At 16.7% G+C, this 17352-nt stretch overlaps 3 protein-coding genes across 6 annotated transcripts in view; 2 read left to right on the top strand and 1 right to left on the bottom strand.

Annotated features, from left to right (window-relative positions):
* Positions 1-3013, bottom strand: part of LOC127281026 (phytanoyl-CoA dioxygenase, peroxisomal-like) — a 62031-nt gene extending 59018 nt beyond the window's left edge. The window contains exon 1 of one of the 2 annotated variants that reach the window (XM_051304505.1): positions 2803-3013. The gene's annotated coding sequence lies outside the window, so the exon portion shown is untranslated. Of the gene's footprint in view, positions 1-2238; positions 2258-2802 lie in introns of those variants that run through there. The other variant, XM_051304507.1, reaches the window with a different exon arrangement.
* A 98-nt stretch (positions 3014-3111) lies between these two features.
* On the top strand, positions 3112-3497 carry LOC127281028 (nuclear protein 1). Its single transcript, XM_051304510.1, has one exon. It carries the CDS (start codon positions 3265-3267, stop codon positions 3472-3474), a length of 210 nt encoding a protein of 69 aa, XP_051160467.1. The 5' UTR covers positions 3112-3264; the 3' UTR covers positions 3475-3497.
* Positions 3498-10191: 6694 nt separating this feature from the next.
* Positions 10192-17352, top strand: part of LOC127281030 (telomerase-binding protein EST1A-like) — a 127217-nt gene continuing 120056 nt past the window's right edge. For all 3 annotated transcript variants that reach the window (XM_051304514.1, XM_051304513.1, XM_051304512.1), the window contains exons 1-2: positions 10192-10438; positions 11322-11802. In XM_051304514.1, the coding sequence (XP_051160471.1) occupies positions 10390-10438; positions 11322-11802 (530 nt within the window). In that variant the 5' untranslated portion in view covers positions 10192-10389. The remainder of the gene's footprint in view (positions 10439-11321; positions 11803-17352) is intronic.

Below are 17352 nucleotides of genomic sequence, written 5' to 3'. Positions count from 1 at the left end.
TTATAATTAATTTAATAATAGAATAATTAATATTAAAATAATAATTAATATTAATATTAATTTAGTTAATTAATTAATTAATTAATTAATTAATATTAATTATATATAATTAAATAATTAATTTTTATTTTACAATTTTAATAATCATTTTAAAATTGTGAAAATAGAGAAAAAAATTTATTTTTACTATTTAATTTCCGATAATTGACAAAAAAAAATCTAAAAAACTATTTTAATTATTATAATTTATTTATTTATTTATTTATTTGGAACATAACGGGACAATTTAATAAAAACATTAAATTTTTGTGTTTTTCTCACCAATAATCGAGAAAAAACAATATTTATTTTGAATATTTCATTTACGATAATTTTAATAAAAGTATCTTAATTAAAATCAAAAAGTAGATTTAATTATTGTAATTAATTTAATAACAAAAATAATTGATATTAGCGATTTTTTTCACTCTTCAAATGTATAATCGAGAAAAGAAAATTTATTTTTAACATTCAATTTTCGATAATTTAAAAAGAATATCTGAATTTTATTAAAATTATAATTTAATTTTTAATTAATTTAATAATATAATATTTAATTTTAATATTCTTTTTTATCAGTTTTCCAATAAACGAGAAAAATAAAATTATTTTTAATATTTAGATTTCGAATAATTTAAAAAAAAAATATCTGAATTAAAAGTAATTTTATTATTAATTAATATTTATTTGTAATTTTATTGAAAATATTTTTTTATTTTGTAATTTTATTACAAATATTTCATTATTTTGTAATTTTTATTTATTTTATTTATATATTATAAATTATTATTTATTTATTTGCAATTTTATTACAAATATTTTATTATTTTGTACTTTTTATTTATTTTATTTATATATTCAAAATTATTATTTATTTATTTGTAATTTTATTACAAATATTTTATTATTTTGTAATTTTTGTACGAAAATATATTTTTATTTCTAATTTTATAGCAAAAATTTTTTTATTTTGTAATATTTATTACAAATATTTTATTATTTTGTAATTTTAGCGTTAATATTTTTTTATTTTGTAATTTTATTACAAGTATTTTATTATTTTGTAATTATAGTACAAAAATACATTTTTTATTTCTAATGTTATCGCAAAAATTTTTTTATTTTGTAATTTTTATTTATTTACTGTAATTTATTATTTATTTATAATTATTTATTTGTAATTGTATTACAAATATTTTATTATTTTGTAATTTTAGTACAAAAACATGTTTTTTATTTCTATAATTTTATCGCATATATATTATTTTTTTATTTTCTAATTTTATCGCAAATTTTTTTTTTTAATTTGTAATTTTAGTAGGAAAATATTTTTTTGTTTTATAATTTAATTATAATTACAAATATTTTATTATTTTGTAATTTTAGTACGAAAATATTTTTTTATTTTGTAATTTTATTACAATTATTTTATTATTTTGTTATTGTAGTACAGAAAAAATTTTTTTATTTCTAATTTTAGCGGGCAAATATTTTTTTTATTTTCTACTTTTATTGCAAAAATTTTTTTTATTTTGTAATTTTAGTACGAAAATATATTTTTATTTTGCAATTTTTTTATTTATTTTATTTTTTGTAATTTATTATTTATTTATTATTATTTATTTGTAATTTTATTGTAAATATTTTATTATTTTGTAATTTTAGTAACAAAAATACATTTTTTATTTCTAATTTTATCGCAAAAATTTGTTTATTTTGTAATTTTTATTTATTTATTGTAATTTATTATTTATTTGTAATTGTATTACAAATTTATTATTATTTTATAATATTAGTAGGAAAATATTTTTTTGTTTTGTAATTTAATTAAAAATTTTTTATTATTTTGTAATTTTAGTAGGAAAATATAAAATTATAAAATATTATTATATTTTTATTCTAAATATTTTATTATTTTGTTATTTTAGTACAAAAAAAAATTTTTTTATTTCTAATTTTGGGGCGCAAATATTTTTTTTTTATTTTCTAATTTTAGTACGAAAATATTTTTTTTATTTTGTAATTTTATTACAAATATTTTATTATATTGTATAATTTTAGTAAAAAAAAAAAAAATATTTTTTTTATTTCTAACTTAATTATAATTATTATTTTTTTTCAATTGTTAAATAATTTAAATAATTTCTGTAAAATAAAATTTTCCCGAAAAATTTTAATTAAAAAATAAATTAAACTCACAGTTCTGCCAGCAAATTTAACATTAATACGTGACAAAACAATAATTTTTCAGCATTTATAAAACCTGTTGATAAGATTATTACAATATACATATATATATATATATATATATTATGCATTTTCATTATATTTGAAAAAGTAACCTCTTTTATCGTATATGAACGCGAAAAAAAAACAACAAAAAAATGATAAGAAATTATTATACTTTCTATTTAGTATAATAATAATAATAATAATAATAATAATAATAATTTTCATATGTATATTAAAAAGAAAATCAAAATTATAAATATAGACAAAAACGTCAACAAACGATACAGAAATAATCAAACAATGAAAACAATTGAAATTATCATTGAATTATTTTCTTGTTTTTCCAAAACAAATCATGAATTGCAAAATTTCGAGTTCGAAATTTAAAACGAACAAATTCAAAATATTGCTAATACACATAAAATACTAAAAAAAAAAAAAAAAAATAGAAAAAAAAATGTTCATAACCAAATTCATTTCGAAAAATAATTAACAGTTTTAAAATTAAAAAATATATATGTAAATAATTACCTTATGGTTTTTAGGTTAGGAGATAAATAAACACGATATTTCAAATTATACACTAATAAAAAATCAAAATAACCTCATTTTTGAGAAAAATTATTAACACTTTTTTTTTTTTTTTAAATAAATATATAGGAAAAAACTAAACTTTATTTTTAATTAATTATTGCATAAAAATTCTATATATATATTTTTTGCTGACAACTTTTTTTTTTTTTTTTTTATAAATATTCCAAGAGATGAGAGCCAATGAAAGTTATTGAAATATACGCATGCGCGTGTCAATTATCCGTTGTCTATAAAAGAGGCGCGCGCTGTTTTAACAAAAACAGTATTATTGTGAAATCTATATATATATATTGTGAATTAAATTCTCTGTTACTGTGGAAAAAAAAAAATTTCGTTTTATTTTTTTTGCTTACACTTGAAAAAGAAAAAGTAAGAAAAATCTAATTAAAGTGATAAATTATGTCTGAGGATCATTTTGACGCATACGAGCATTTCAATTACGATTATGATAAACACATATTTAGCGCTCACAGTGGAAAACAAAGAAGCAAACGTGAAGCCATTCTTCATACAAATCATTTTGATCCAAGTGGACATTCTCGAAAGATCGTTACTAAATTAATGAATTCCGAGCATAATAAACGACACGTTGAAAAAAATAAATCCTAAATACAACGCAAAAAAAAAAAAAATCAAGTAAGTTTTGTAATTATATATATATATATTTTTTTTAATTTTTGTCTCTCAAGGTCATTGTTATTATTATTATTTTGCGGCATATTCTGCGGCGTAAAATCTTACAAGATGGCGGCACTTGTGTGTTTAAAAAAAGAGAAGAAAAAAAAATTGCGTCTTATTTGAATTTCTTTTTTTTTTTCTCTCTTCCAAGAGAGACAACCTTGACTAAAATAATATAATTCTTGACTTTAATACACACACACACAGACAGAAGTTAATTGTTAATTTATTCAAGGTGTGAAATGTGTCCTTTTTCAAGAAAGCAAAACATGGTATTGAATATTTTAACTTTTCTTTTTTTTTTAAATACTGATGACTAATGCATAGTAAAATGATAATTGAAACAAAAGAATGTTTTTTTTCAAATCAAAATCCTATTTTTATTTTATGGGCGATTGTTGGGAATTTTTGTGATTATTTATTTTTTTTTAAATGCGATTTATTTTTTTTTAAAAATGGCGAATTTTTCGTATTTTTTTCGGGGGGAAATAAAAATTAAAAATTAATTTATTAAAATGAAATAAGAAATTTGTTAAGTTAAAAAGAAATTTATATTAAATAAAAAAGAAAATTGACTTTTGTTTTTTTTTAGTACAAATTGTAAATACTGCAAAAATTAAATTATTGAAATTATTTTGCAAAGAATTAGAAAAAAAGAAAATTTTGCGAAATAAAATTATTGAAATTATTTTGCAAAGAATTAGAAAAAAAGAAAATTTTGCGAAATAAAATTATTGAAATTATTTTGCAAAGAATTAGAAAAAAAGAAAATTTTGCGAAATAAAGTTATTGAAATTATTTTGCAAAGAATTAGAAAAAAAAATTTGCGAAACAAAATTATTGAAATTATTTTGCAAAGAATCTCAAAAAAAAAAATTTGCAAAATTAAATTATTGAAATTATTTTGCATATTTTGAATTAAAAAAAAAAAAAAAATTGCGAAATTAAAATTGTTAAAATTATTTTGCAAATTTAAATCTAAAAAGAAAATTTGCTAAAATTAATTTTTTTTTAAAATAATAAAATATTGAAATTTTTCAATTACAAATTGTGTATAATAAAAAAATTCTCCAAAATTCAATTATTGTTTAAATTTCTTTTTTTTTTTTTAAATATTCAAAATTCGAATAAAAAAAATTTTCAATTCAAAATTTTGTAAAATTTAATTTTAGAAAATCTGGATTAAATCTTTTTGTGAATTCAATATATTTAAATATTATTTTTTTTAATAATTACTTAAAATTTTGTTTAATATTCAATTATTGTCTATAATTTGTAAAAAAAGTGTTCAAAAATTCTAACAAAAAATTTTTTGAAATTCTATTATTATTATTATTCTTATTATTATTATTATTATTTTTATGAAATTCTTGGAAAATTCAATTATTTAAAACATTATTTAATAAAAAAAAGTCTCTAAAATTCAATTATTGAAATTATTTTGTAAATTTGAATCGAAAAAAAAAATTACTAAATTAATTATTTTCAATAATAATTATTGAAATTTTTCAATTAATAATTCTGTAAAATAAAAAAAATACTCCAAAATTGTATTATTGTTTAAATTTATTTTATTTTATTTTTTTTAATATTCAATTCGTATTAAAAAATATAATTTTAATTTAAAATCTTCTGAGATTTAATTAATTCTAAAAAATCTCGACTTTATCTCTTTTGAAATTAAATTATTTAAAACATTTTTCAATTTAAAATTCTCTAAAAATTCAATTATTTTCTATAATTTGCAAAAAAAAAAAAATCTTAAAAAATTAAATTTTATCAAAAAATATAATAAAAAATTTCTTGAAATTAATTTATTATTATTATTATTATTATTATTATTATTAAATTATTTAAATTATTTTACAAATTTGAATCTAAAAAAAAATTTTGTGATATTTTTGCGAATTCTTCGAAAATTCAATTATTTAAAAAATTTTTCAATTAAAAATTCTCTAAAATTCAATTATTTTCATAACTTAAAGATTCTTCTCCTCGACTATTTATCCAACAGAATCCATCTTGTTTCTATAGGTGATTACCTTTCCAAACCTTCTACCCCCACTCGTGGAGTACCTCAGGGTTCCTCGTTTGGATCCCCACTCTTTACTCTTTTCATTAACAATGTCCTTGAATTTATAGAGTCAAACGCCTTATTATTTGCGGATGATCTTAAAATTTTCCGTATGATATCCTCAGAGCAAGACATCACCGATCTACAAATTGACCTCGATAAAATTTTTGCTTGGTGCCTAGAAAACAAACTACCTCTCAACCTTAATAAATGTAAATTGTTGTCTTTCCATAAGGGCTCAGCACCTACTTTCAATCACACTTACATATTAAATAATCATAGCATTCAAAGAGTGAACTCATTTGTAGACCTTGGTGTTACTTTTAATTCATCTCTTAGTTTTGCCGATCATATAACCTCTTTAATAGCTACCGCATCCCGTGCCTTGGGCTACCTGATAAGGTCGTCGAAGAACTTTTCCAACGTTTTTACATTGACTCTTTTGTTTAACTCTTTTGTCCGGTCTCGTATGGAATATGCTTTTTTAATATGGAATCCGTTATACATAAAATATAAAGAAGATCTTGAGAAGATTCAGAAACGGTTTTTAAAGTTTTTGTCCTTCAAGATTGATGGAAGATACCCTCATCGTGGATGCGACTATCTTGAGTTATGTGAGCGTTTTAATTTTGTTACATTGGAAGAGCGGCGTATTATCAACTCTGTTATGTTTCTGTTCAAGATCATTAACAATCAAATTAATTGCCACGATTTATTATCAATTATAAATTTTCGTATACCTCGTTTCAATTCACGACAGACAACTCCTTTTTATTTAAGGGAACCTATCTCCTTTTCAGGATCCAGTGTACCGATTTTTTATGCATGTTTTCACATCAATCAAATTTTTAATACAATGAATCCTGATTTGGATTTGTTCTCTTCATCACAGAGTGAATTCTTAAAGCTCACCGAAACTTATGTAGAACGAATTCGCACGAATTGACTTTCATTATTATTGTTTGATTTTCTATTTTTTTTTTATCTACAGAGTTTATGTACATATTAGTCTGTCATTGGAATTTATACTTTGTTATTCTTTATTTTTTCAATTGAAATGTATATACCCATTAATGGTCTCTATGGACCGCGGGGAAATTGTTTAAATAAATAAATAAATAAATAAAAATTCTAACAAAAAAATTTTTGAAATTAATTTATTATTATTATTATTAATATTTAATCATTTAAAACATTTTCCAATTAAAAATTCTCTAAAATTAAATTATTTTCTGTAATTTGCAAAAAAAAATCTTCAAAATTCAATTTTATCAAAAATTTCTTGAAATTAATTAATTAATAATAATAATTATTATTATTACCTAAATTATTTTGCAAATTTGAATCTAAAAAAAAATTTGCGAAATTTTTGCGAATTCTTCGAAAATTCAATTATTTAAAACATTTTTCAATTAAAAATTCTCTAAAATTCAATTATTTTCTGTATTTTGCAAAAAAAAATCTTCAAAAATTCAATTTTATAAAAAATATAATAAAAAATTTCTTGAAATTCAATTATTATTATTATTAATATTATTATTAATATTATTATTATTATTATTATTATTATTATTATTATTATTATTATTATTATTATTAAATTATTTGAAATTATTTTGCAAATTTGAATCTGAAAAAAAAATTTGACTTTTTAAACAATGAAATGCTTTTTAAACAATTACGCTTTAAAAAAAAAAAGTCTTATCTAAAATAATACAGTTGTAATAATACAATAATTTCATTTTTATGCAGATAATGTTATTTACATGTTTAAGTATATATAAGAATATCTGCGTAGCTGATATTAGAGGAGAGTGATTCAAAGAAACTTAATAGAAATTTCTAGAATCGCATAACAGCAGAAAAAAAATTTCATTGTAACATTTTTGATTTTAAAATTAATTTAAAAAAAAAAATTAAATAATAAAAATTAATTAATTTTGAAAATTTTAAATTAAATACAATTTTTAAAAATATTATTCTGTAAAAAAAATATTATTTATTATTTATTAATTATTTATTAATTAAATTATTTTTCTCAACATTATTATAATATTTATGATAGAAACAGTATAAAAAAAGAATTTTATTTATTTTAAATATTTTTCAATTAATTCGATTTTTTTATTTTTTATATATTTTTTTGATTCAATCAATTTTTTTTTATTTAGAATTTTTTATTCAATCAATTAGTTTTTTATTTATATCTATTCTAATTGAATTAATTTTTTTTTTTATATTTTCTAATTCTATTAATTTTCTTTTATTTACAATTTTTAATTTAATCAATTTTTTTTCAAATTTTTTTTTGTTTCTTATTAATTTTTTAATTTCATTTTTTCGCTTCGCACGAATATTCCATGAAAAGAAAATTATTAGGTAAATAGAATTTTATTAAAAATAATTATTTTTTACACGAATTTTCATTTTTCAAATTAAAATTTAAAAGAATTTTTTTTTACACGAATTTTTTACTATAAGAAAATTTTAAGCTACCAAATTTTTTGTTTGTCAGAATTTTTATTTAATTTGTTTTTTATTAATTATAATTTGAAAAAAGAAATTTCGTCTAAAAAATTAATTTTTTTTTGAAAAAAATACTTTAAAATAACTTAATATTAATTTTAATAACTTAATATTTAATTATTTACTAACAAAATAATTGGAAAAATTTAACAAAAATCTTTGTTTTCTATTAAAAAATCTGTTTTTTTTTTAATTAAAAATCTGTGTTTTTTTTTTTGTTTCAGGAAACCAAAGTTCCTTAAAAATTCATTGGAAAAAAGTAATATCGCCCAATAGTGTTACATTAATCGTATGGGCAAATTTTTTCTCCAGGATCCTAAGGAACAAACACATACACATCTGCTTTCTTATTATATACGCATATAAAAAAATATATATATGAAAAATGCATTTAAACGTCGACAATGTTTCTTTAAGGAACCATAAATATAGCAAAACGTAGTTTCATGTTATTTCATTATGCGGTTTGCATTATTTATTAAAAAGGCAAAAAAAAATCATGTAAAAGATAAAAATTGTTTTTTATTTCCTTTTTTTGGAAATTTGTAAGTCGTTTATAATATCGATTACATATTTTAAAATATAGAAATATTTCACATGAAAAAAAAAAAAAATCATATTATTAGAATAGTTGCACTAATACGCGTGCTATTTAGAAATTTTAAGTAAATAAAAAAAAAATATGTATAAGTTATTAAATAAATATATACATTTTAATCGTCGTGTGAAAAAAAATAATTCACAACTGAATGTAGATTAATGAAAATAAAAAAAAAAAAAGAAAAAATAACTCATGATCTTAATAAACAAAAAAATACATAATTATTGACTTGTTTTTTTTACCGTCTCCTCTTTCTTTTTTTTTAATCTTTTTTTAAATATTAATTTATTTATCTGTTATTTTTTTAACAATTTTTTTTATTTGATTAAAAAACAAAGAACAATAATTATTTTATTTTCTTTATTTAATATTCATCTTTTTCTAATTAAAAAAAATTTATTTATTTACACAAATTTCCCATAATATTCTTTAAAAATTTTTTTTAGAAATTTTTAATTAAAATTTTTTATAACATTTTTTGTTTTATTTAATTTTTTATTTTTTATTTTAATTTAATTTTTAACATTTTTAATTTTGTTTTCAATTTAAATTTTAACATTTTCAATTTTTTGTTAATTTAATTCATTTTTAAAATTTTTAATTTTTGTCATTTTCAATTTTTTTTTTTTAAATTAATTTATTTTTAAGATCTTTAATTTTTTGTAATTTTCATTTTTTTTTTAAATTTAATTTTTAGCATTTTCAATTTTTTTTTTAATTTAATTTATTTTAAGATTTTTCATTTTTTTGTAATTTAATTTTTGTCATTTTCAATTTTTTTTTTTTAACTTAATTTATTTTTAAGATTTTTAATTTTTATTTGTAATTTTCAATTTTTTTTAAATTTAATTTTTAGCGTTTTCAATTTATTTTATTTCAATTTAATTTTTAATATTTCCAATTTTTTTCAAATTTAATTTTAATTATTTTTATTTAATTTTTTTATTTAATTATTAACATTTTATTTATTTATTTATAATAATAAAAACGGACTATCAAAATAATAAACAATAGTTAAATTTAAAATTTTACTTTTTTTTATTTTAATTTACTTTTTAATATTTGTTTATTTTTAATTTTTAACGATTTTTTAATTTTATGTAATTTAATTTTCGTCATTTTCAATTTTTTTTATTTATTTTTTATTCATTTAGTTTATTTTTATTCATTTTTATTATTATTATTATTACTATTATTATTATTATTTAATCATATTTCATGCCTTTCGGCTTGGTACGAACTTCCTATGTACTATTTTTATTTTATTTATTGTACTTTTATTTTATTAATTAATTTATTATTATTATTATTATTAGGTATTTGAATTACCACCATTTGATAAATTCAAATATTCGCAATTTACGCGCCAAAAGAGAGCCGCAAATTTGTCCAAAAATCTGCAATAATAATGATGATAAAACAGATTTTCCAATTATCGACAGTCAACAAAGTATTAAGCAAACACTAGATTAGACGTTCCTTTTAAATGACTTCTTAATAGATGAATTTTTTTTTTTTTCCTCATATATACATTGAATTTTTCAAATAATGAATAAGTTATTCAATTTCAATTAAATTCAAATATTAGAATAATTGTGTACTTGTGTGTATATAATGAAATCATAAAAGATTTTTGTTTCACAATATGGCGAACTTTGACAAAGGACGCAGGAAGTGGGGAGAAATTTCACAAGGTACTTTAGATATTTCTAAATATTGTTTTTTTTTTTTTTTCCTTTTTTTTTTTTTAAATTAGAAAAATAATATCACAATTCAATTATTTATTAATTATGAGAAATTTTGTTTCATTATTTAATTTTTCATTGTATTTCATTTGTTATATATTTATTTGAAAATTTAACCTCACCAAACAAGCTAACCTCAAAAATGAGAAAATTTATTTGTCGAAGTTTGCATTGTTATAGCGAAAATTATTTCTTATCATCGTTATATATTTTTATATATATATATAGAGTGATTTTTGTATTTTATTTTTTGTTTCTTTCTAATTCTAAAATAGGGAAAAATTTAGAGTAAGCTGACAATTTTGTGTTTTTGTTTTTTAAAATAATTTTTTTTTTTCACTTTGCAAAAAACAAAAACTGATGAGCTTTTTTTTTTTTTAATAAAAATAGTTAATAACATTTGTTTTCAATATTTTTGTTTTTTTTTTTTGGAATACTTTTTATTTTTGGTCTGTTTTGTATAATTTTCTCGAACAATGGTTTTGTAAATTAAAATTTGTTTTTGTTTTTTAACAATCAAATTTTTCTCCAAACATAGGCAATTTTTTGTGAAAATAAAAATTTTCTCGAGATTAATAAAAAGGGGAAAATTATTTAATTTTTTTTTTTGAAAAAATACGATTTTTCCTCGATATTAATAAACAATTATTATTATTATTATTAATATAATATTAATTATTTTTGTTTTTTAATTTTTTTTTCGTCCGATTTAACCTTAAAAAAAAAGAATAGAAAATCATTTTCGATGAAATTAAAAATTAAAAAAATCAAAAGCTATAGAAATAAATAAAAGTTAAGTAAAAAAAAAAAAAAATAAATTTTTCTCATTTAGAAAACGAAAATTACAAATACGACGATAGATTATCGGGAATGCGAGGAGGCGGTGGAAATCGTGCACCACCTCAGGCTCTTTACCGACCTGGGAGTGGACCATTGAGAAAATCGGGTCGTCCTGATGAATTTGAAAATGAAAATAATTTCCATCATCACGATAGATCGTCATCGTCATCGTCAAAATCACAGCCACCATCGATTGCCACATCATATCGTATGAGAAATTGTCAATTTTCAAATTCAAATCAAGAAAAAAATATTACAACAACAACAACAACAACTGAAATTGATGATGTTGCAACAAAATTTAATGATTTACAAGTCAACTATAAAAATAGTAATCATCAAAATCAAGGACCATCGAAAATTAATCACATGTCCATTGTTGATCCACGGAAAAAAAATAAAAAACCCGAACAACAATTGTATGTACCAAAAAAAGTGAAGGAGGCATTGGCTGAAAGAGATGTGATAAATAGGTATTTTAATAATTATTTTAACAAATTTTTAAAAATAAAATTATGTTAATTAATTTAAAATAATTTATAATAATTTATAATAATTTATAATAATTAATTTATAATAATTTATAATAATTTATAATAATTAATTTATAACAATTTATAATAATAATTTATTTTCATTATATAATACCTTACATAGGTCTTTACAAATTTCTATAAACTAGAAAAAATCAAATTAATTTAAATTAAAATACTAATTAATTTATAATAATTTTATAATAATTAATAAGAAGCACAAAATACTTCTTCTTTTTTTTTTTTTTTTTTTTTACATTTTTTACAAAGTTTTTTAAATAAAATACCTGATTTTTAAAATTTAATACACATCTTCTTTAGATTTTCTTTATTTTAATTTTATTTAATAAATTTTTAATTAAAAATTTCTTCTCAAAACAAAATTTATTTTCAATAATTTTAATGAAATTCTTTAAAACTTCAATTATAAACTATTTTTCAAATTAAAATTTTTAGAAAATTTAATAATAGTTTAAAAAAAAAAAAAAAAAATAGTTTCAGCAAATAAAATTTATCGAAAATTTTAATTAAAAAAATCAAATAAAAAATCAATTATTTTCAAAAAATTTTAATTCAAAAAAAAAATTCTCAAAAAAAAAAATGGAATTATTTCCTTAATTTTCCCCTCAAAAAACTTTTTGAAATTTAATAATTTCAATTAATTGAAGTAAAAATTTTAATTATTTCCCAAAATTTGAATTTAAATTAAATTATCTTTAATTCAAAATCAATTAAAATTCAATTATTTTCCAAAATTTTAATTATTTTTAATATTTCAATTGAAATTCAATTATTTTTAATATTTTCAATCAAAAATCAACTAAAATTGATTATTTTTCAAAATTTCAATTAAAAAATCAATTAAAATTCAAATATTTTTAAAAATTTTAATTCAAAATCAGCAAAAAATCAATTATTTCCAAAAAATTAAATTTAAAAGCTTCTAAAATTTAATTATTTCCTAAATTGTCACTCAAAAACTTTTTGAAATTTAATAATTTCAATTATAATTCTTCGTAAATTCAATTATAAACTATTTTTCAAATAAAAATTTTAGAAAATTTAATAATAGTTTTAAAAAAAATAGTTTTAGCAAATAAAATTTATCGCAAATATTAATTAAAAAATCAACTAAAAAATCAATTATTTTCAAAAAATTTTAATTCAAAAAAAATTTTCAAAAAAATGGAATTATTTCCTTAATTTTCCCCTCAAAAAAAACTTTTTGAAATTTAATAATTTCAATTAATTGAACTAAAAATTTTAATTATTTCCCAAAATTTTGAATTTAAATTAAATTATCTTTAATTCAAAATCAACTAAAATTCAATTATTTTCAAATATTTCAATTATTTTTAATATTTCAATTTGAAATTCAATTATTTTTAATATTTTCAATCAAAAATCAACTAAAATTAATTATTTTTCAAAATTTGAATTAAAAAATCAATTAAAATTCAAATATTTTCAAAAAAAAATTTTAGAAAATTTAATAATAGTTAAAAATTAAAAAAAAAATTTCAGCAAATATAATTTACCGAAAATTTTAATTGAAATTCAATTATTTTCAAAAATTTTAATTCAAAAATTCTCAAAAATTCAATTATTTCCTAACTTTTCCCCTCAAAATGTTTTTGAAATTTAATAATTTCAATTAATTGAACTAAAATTTAATTATTTTCCAAAATTTGAAATTACATTAAATTATCTTTAATTCAAAATCAATTAAAATTCAATTATTTTCCAAAATTACAATTAAAATTTAATTATTTTTCAAAATTTCAATTGAAATTCAATTATTTTCCAAAATTTCAATTGAAATTCAATTATTTTCAATATTTCAATTGAAATTAATTTATTTTCAACTTTTCAACTTTTTAACTTTTTCCCAAAGCAAATGCAAATTAAATAGTTTTCCTTCACACTCAATTATTAAGCGTGTGATATATATTTATTAAATTACTAATTATTTACTACTATTTATTGAATCTAATAAATGATTTTTTAAACTTGAATAACAATTAACTAATTTTTTTTCAGTGAAATATTTGGTTTTTTTTTTTAATAAAAATAAAAAATTATTTGATACAATTTTATTTTATCGGTTTCAACTTCAAATAAAGTAAATTATTCATTAATACGAATAATCTATTATTTAATTGCCAATAACTCACATTTAATTTATAAAAATTTTTACACCGTCGAATATTAAATAATCGAATTTATATTTAGCAAAATTGTATAAAGTAGATTTTATATTTTGCAAAATTTTCAATTTACGTTTAACTAAAATTCGATTTAATTTTTATTTAACAAAACTCTTATAAAGCATTTTTTTAAATACTTTTTTAAAAAATTTAAATTAATATAATTTCAATTTAACGAAATTTATGTCTTGAAAAATTGACAAAAAAAAAAGAGAACTAAGTAGAATTTTTCATAAATGAGAATTCTGTTAAATAAGAATTAGTTGGAATTAAAATTTTCATTAATGAAAACTTTGTTTAATTAAGAATTTTGTTAAATAGAAATTCTGTTAATTGTGAATTTATTCAATGACAATTCTATTAAGTAAATATTTTGATAAATCGAAATTTACTAAAATAACAATTCAGTTTAAAAAAAAAATGTTTCTTTATGCTATTTTTGCTTGACAAAAATTCCGTTAAATTGAAATTGTATTAATTTAAAATTCGATGTACTACAATAATCTGCCTGATTTAAGCAGTTTATTCGAATTAAAAAAATTTTTCATAATTTTTAGTTTTTGATGGTCAAAAAAATTTCAGACAATACTTAATCAAGTTTTACAGATTTTTAAATAATTTTTTTTTTTAAATAATAATAATAATTTTGAGAGAGTTAAAGTTGAATTTTTAAGAAATAATTGAATTTCAAAATATTTTGTTAATTTTCAGAAAATAATTAAATTTTACAGAACTAAAAATAATTTATCAAATAATTTTTGGATAACATTTTTTAAAAGTAATTGAATTTTCAAAGATTTAAAAATTTTGATTTTTAAAATTAATTGAACTTGAAGTGATTTTTAATTTATAATTTTTAAGGATTTCATTAAAAAATTTATTAGAAATTACAGACAAAAATATAATAATTTCAAAAATTTTTAAGCGAAAAATGGTATCAGATAGTTAAATTTTCCGAAGAGTAAATTAAAAATAATTGAAAATTTTGAAAATAATTAAATTTTACTTTATTGTAAATTAAAATTTTTCAAAATAATTGAATTTTAGTTGATTTTGAATTGATAATTTTGAAAATATTTGAATTTCAATTGAAAATTTGGAAAATAATTGAATTTCAATGGAAATTTTTGATAATCATTGAATTTTAGTTGATTTTTGATTAAAAATTTTGATAATAATTAATTTCGAATTAAAATTTTTAAAAATAATTAAATTTCAATTGACATTTTGGAAAATAATTGAATTTTGGTTGATTTTGGTTTGAAATTTTTGATAATAATTGAATTTCACTTGAAATTTTTGATAATAATTTAATTTTAGTTGATTTTTTATTGAAAATTTTGATAATAATTAATTTTGAATTAAAATTTTTGAAAATAATTGAATTTTCTTTGATTTTGAAAATAATTGAATTTACTTTGATTTTGAATTGAAATTTTGGAAAATAATTTAATTACAATTGAAATTTTGTATAACAATTTAATTTTAGCTGATTATTGATTGAAAATGTTGATAATAATTAATTTTGAATTGAAATTCTAAATAATTATTGAATTTTAATTGATTTTAAATAGAAATTTCGGGTAATATTTGAATTTTATTTGATTTTAAATTGAAAATTTGGAAAATAATTTAATTTTAGTTGATTATGAATTCAAAATTTTGAAAATAATTGAATTTACTTTTATTTTAATTTGAAATTTTGCGAAATAATTGAATTTTAATTGAAATTTTCGTTAATAATTCAATTTTAGTTTATTTTTGATTGAAAATTTTGATAATAATTAATTTTGAATTGAAAAATTGAAAATAATTGAATTTCAATTGAAATTTCTGAAAATAATTGAATTTTAGTTGATTTTGAATTGAAATTTTGGGAAATAATTGATTTTTAACTGAAATTTTGGATAATTATTCAATTTTAGTTTATTCTTCATTAAAAATTTTGATAATTACTTTTGAATTGAAATTTTAAATAATTATTGATTTTTAAATGATTTTGAATTGAAATTTTGGGTAATATTTGAATTTTATTTGATTTTTATTTGAAAATTTGGAAAATAATTAAATTTTAAAGGTTTTTGAATTGAAAATTTGGGAAATAATTGAATTAAAATTTGTAAAATAATTGAATTTTTTTTATTTTAAATTGAAAATTTGAAAAGTAAGTGAACTTTAATGGATTTTGAATTGAAATTTTTGATAATAATTCAATTTTAGTTGATCATGAATTCAAAATTTTGAAAATAATTGAATTTACTTTTATTTTGAATTGAAATTTTTAGAAATAATTGATTTTTAACTGAAATTTTGGATAATTATTCAATTTTAGTTTATTCTTCATTAAAAATTTTGATAATTAATTTTGAATTGAAATTTTAAATAATTATTGATTTTTAAATGAATTTGAATTGAAATTTTGAGTAATATTTGAATTTTATTTGATTTTTAATTGAAAATTTGGAAAATAATTAAATTTTAAAAGTTTTTGAATTGAATATTTGGGAAATAATTGAATTTTATTTGATTTTAAATTGAAAATTTTGAAAATAATTGAATTTTTTTTTTATTTTAAATTGAAAATTTGGAAAGTAAATGAATTTTAGTTGATTTTGAATTGAAAATTTTGAAAATATATAAATCTTAGTGAATTTTTGATTGAAAATTTTGAAAATAATTGAATTTCAATAGACATTTTGGAAAATAATTGAATTTTGGCTGATTTTGAATTGAAAATTTTGAAAATAATTGTTTTTGAATTGAAATTTTTCAAAATAATTGAATTTTAGTTGAATTTAAAATGAATTTTTTGAACATAATTGATTTTTAGTTGATTTTGAATTGTTCTTTATGCAATTTTTCTTGACATAAATTACATTAAATTGAAATTTTATTAATTTGAAATTCGATGTACTAAAAAATCTACTTTATATAATTTAAGATAACAAATTTGATAATTTGAGATTTTACGCCGTAAAATTTTTTTTTTTAAATTAAATGTTAATACGTCTCTAATTAAATTATTTATTTCACTTAAATATTTTATTTTTTTTTACGAAATATTATTTATTTGGTTTCAAATACATATATATATGAAATTAGTGGATATAATAGACAGGTAAATTATTTAATTGTATATTAAAATAAATTTTATTTGATCGAAATAAAAATTTTTTTACTGTAATTTAGATCAAGAAAAAGTTAGGGAATTTTTGTTTCCTAGTTATTAGACATTCTGATTGAGGATTATTAATGATTAAAAAATGTATATTTTTGTTTGTGT

Source organism: Leptopilina boulardi, unplaced genomic scaffold, assembly GCF_019393585.1.
Source record: "Leptopilina boulardi isolate dan_hultmark-lab unplaced genomic scaffold, ZJU_Lbou_2.1 LbouV2_260, whole genome shotgun sequence".
NCBI lineage: Eukaryota > Metazoa > Arthropoda > Insecta > Hymenoptera > Figitidae > Leptopilina > Leptopilina boulardi.
Note: the sequence above shows the minus strand (reverse complement) of the source record. Positions and strands in the feature narration are given on the sequence as shown.

What these genes read in the sequence shown, in the direction of transcription:
- LOC127281028 (XM_051304510.1), top strand. Translation starts at nt 3,265, where the DNA reads ATGTCTGAGGATCATTTTGACGCATACGAGCATTTCAATTACGATTAT.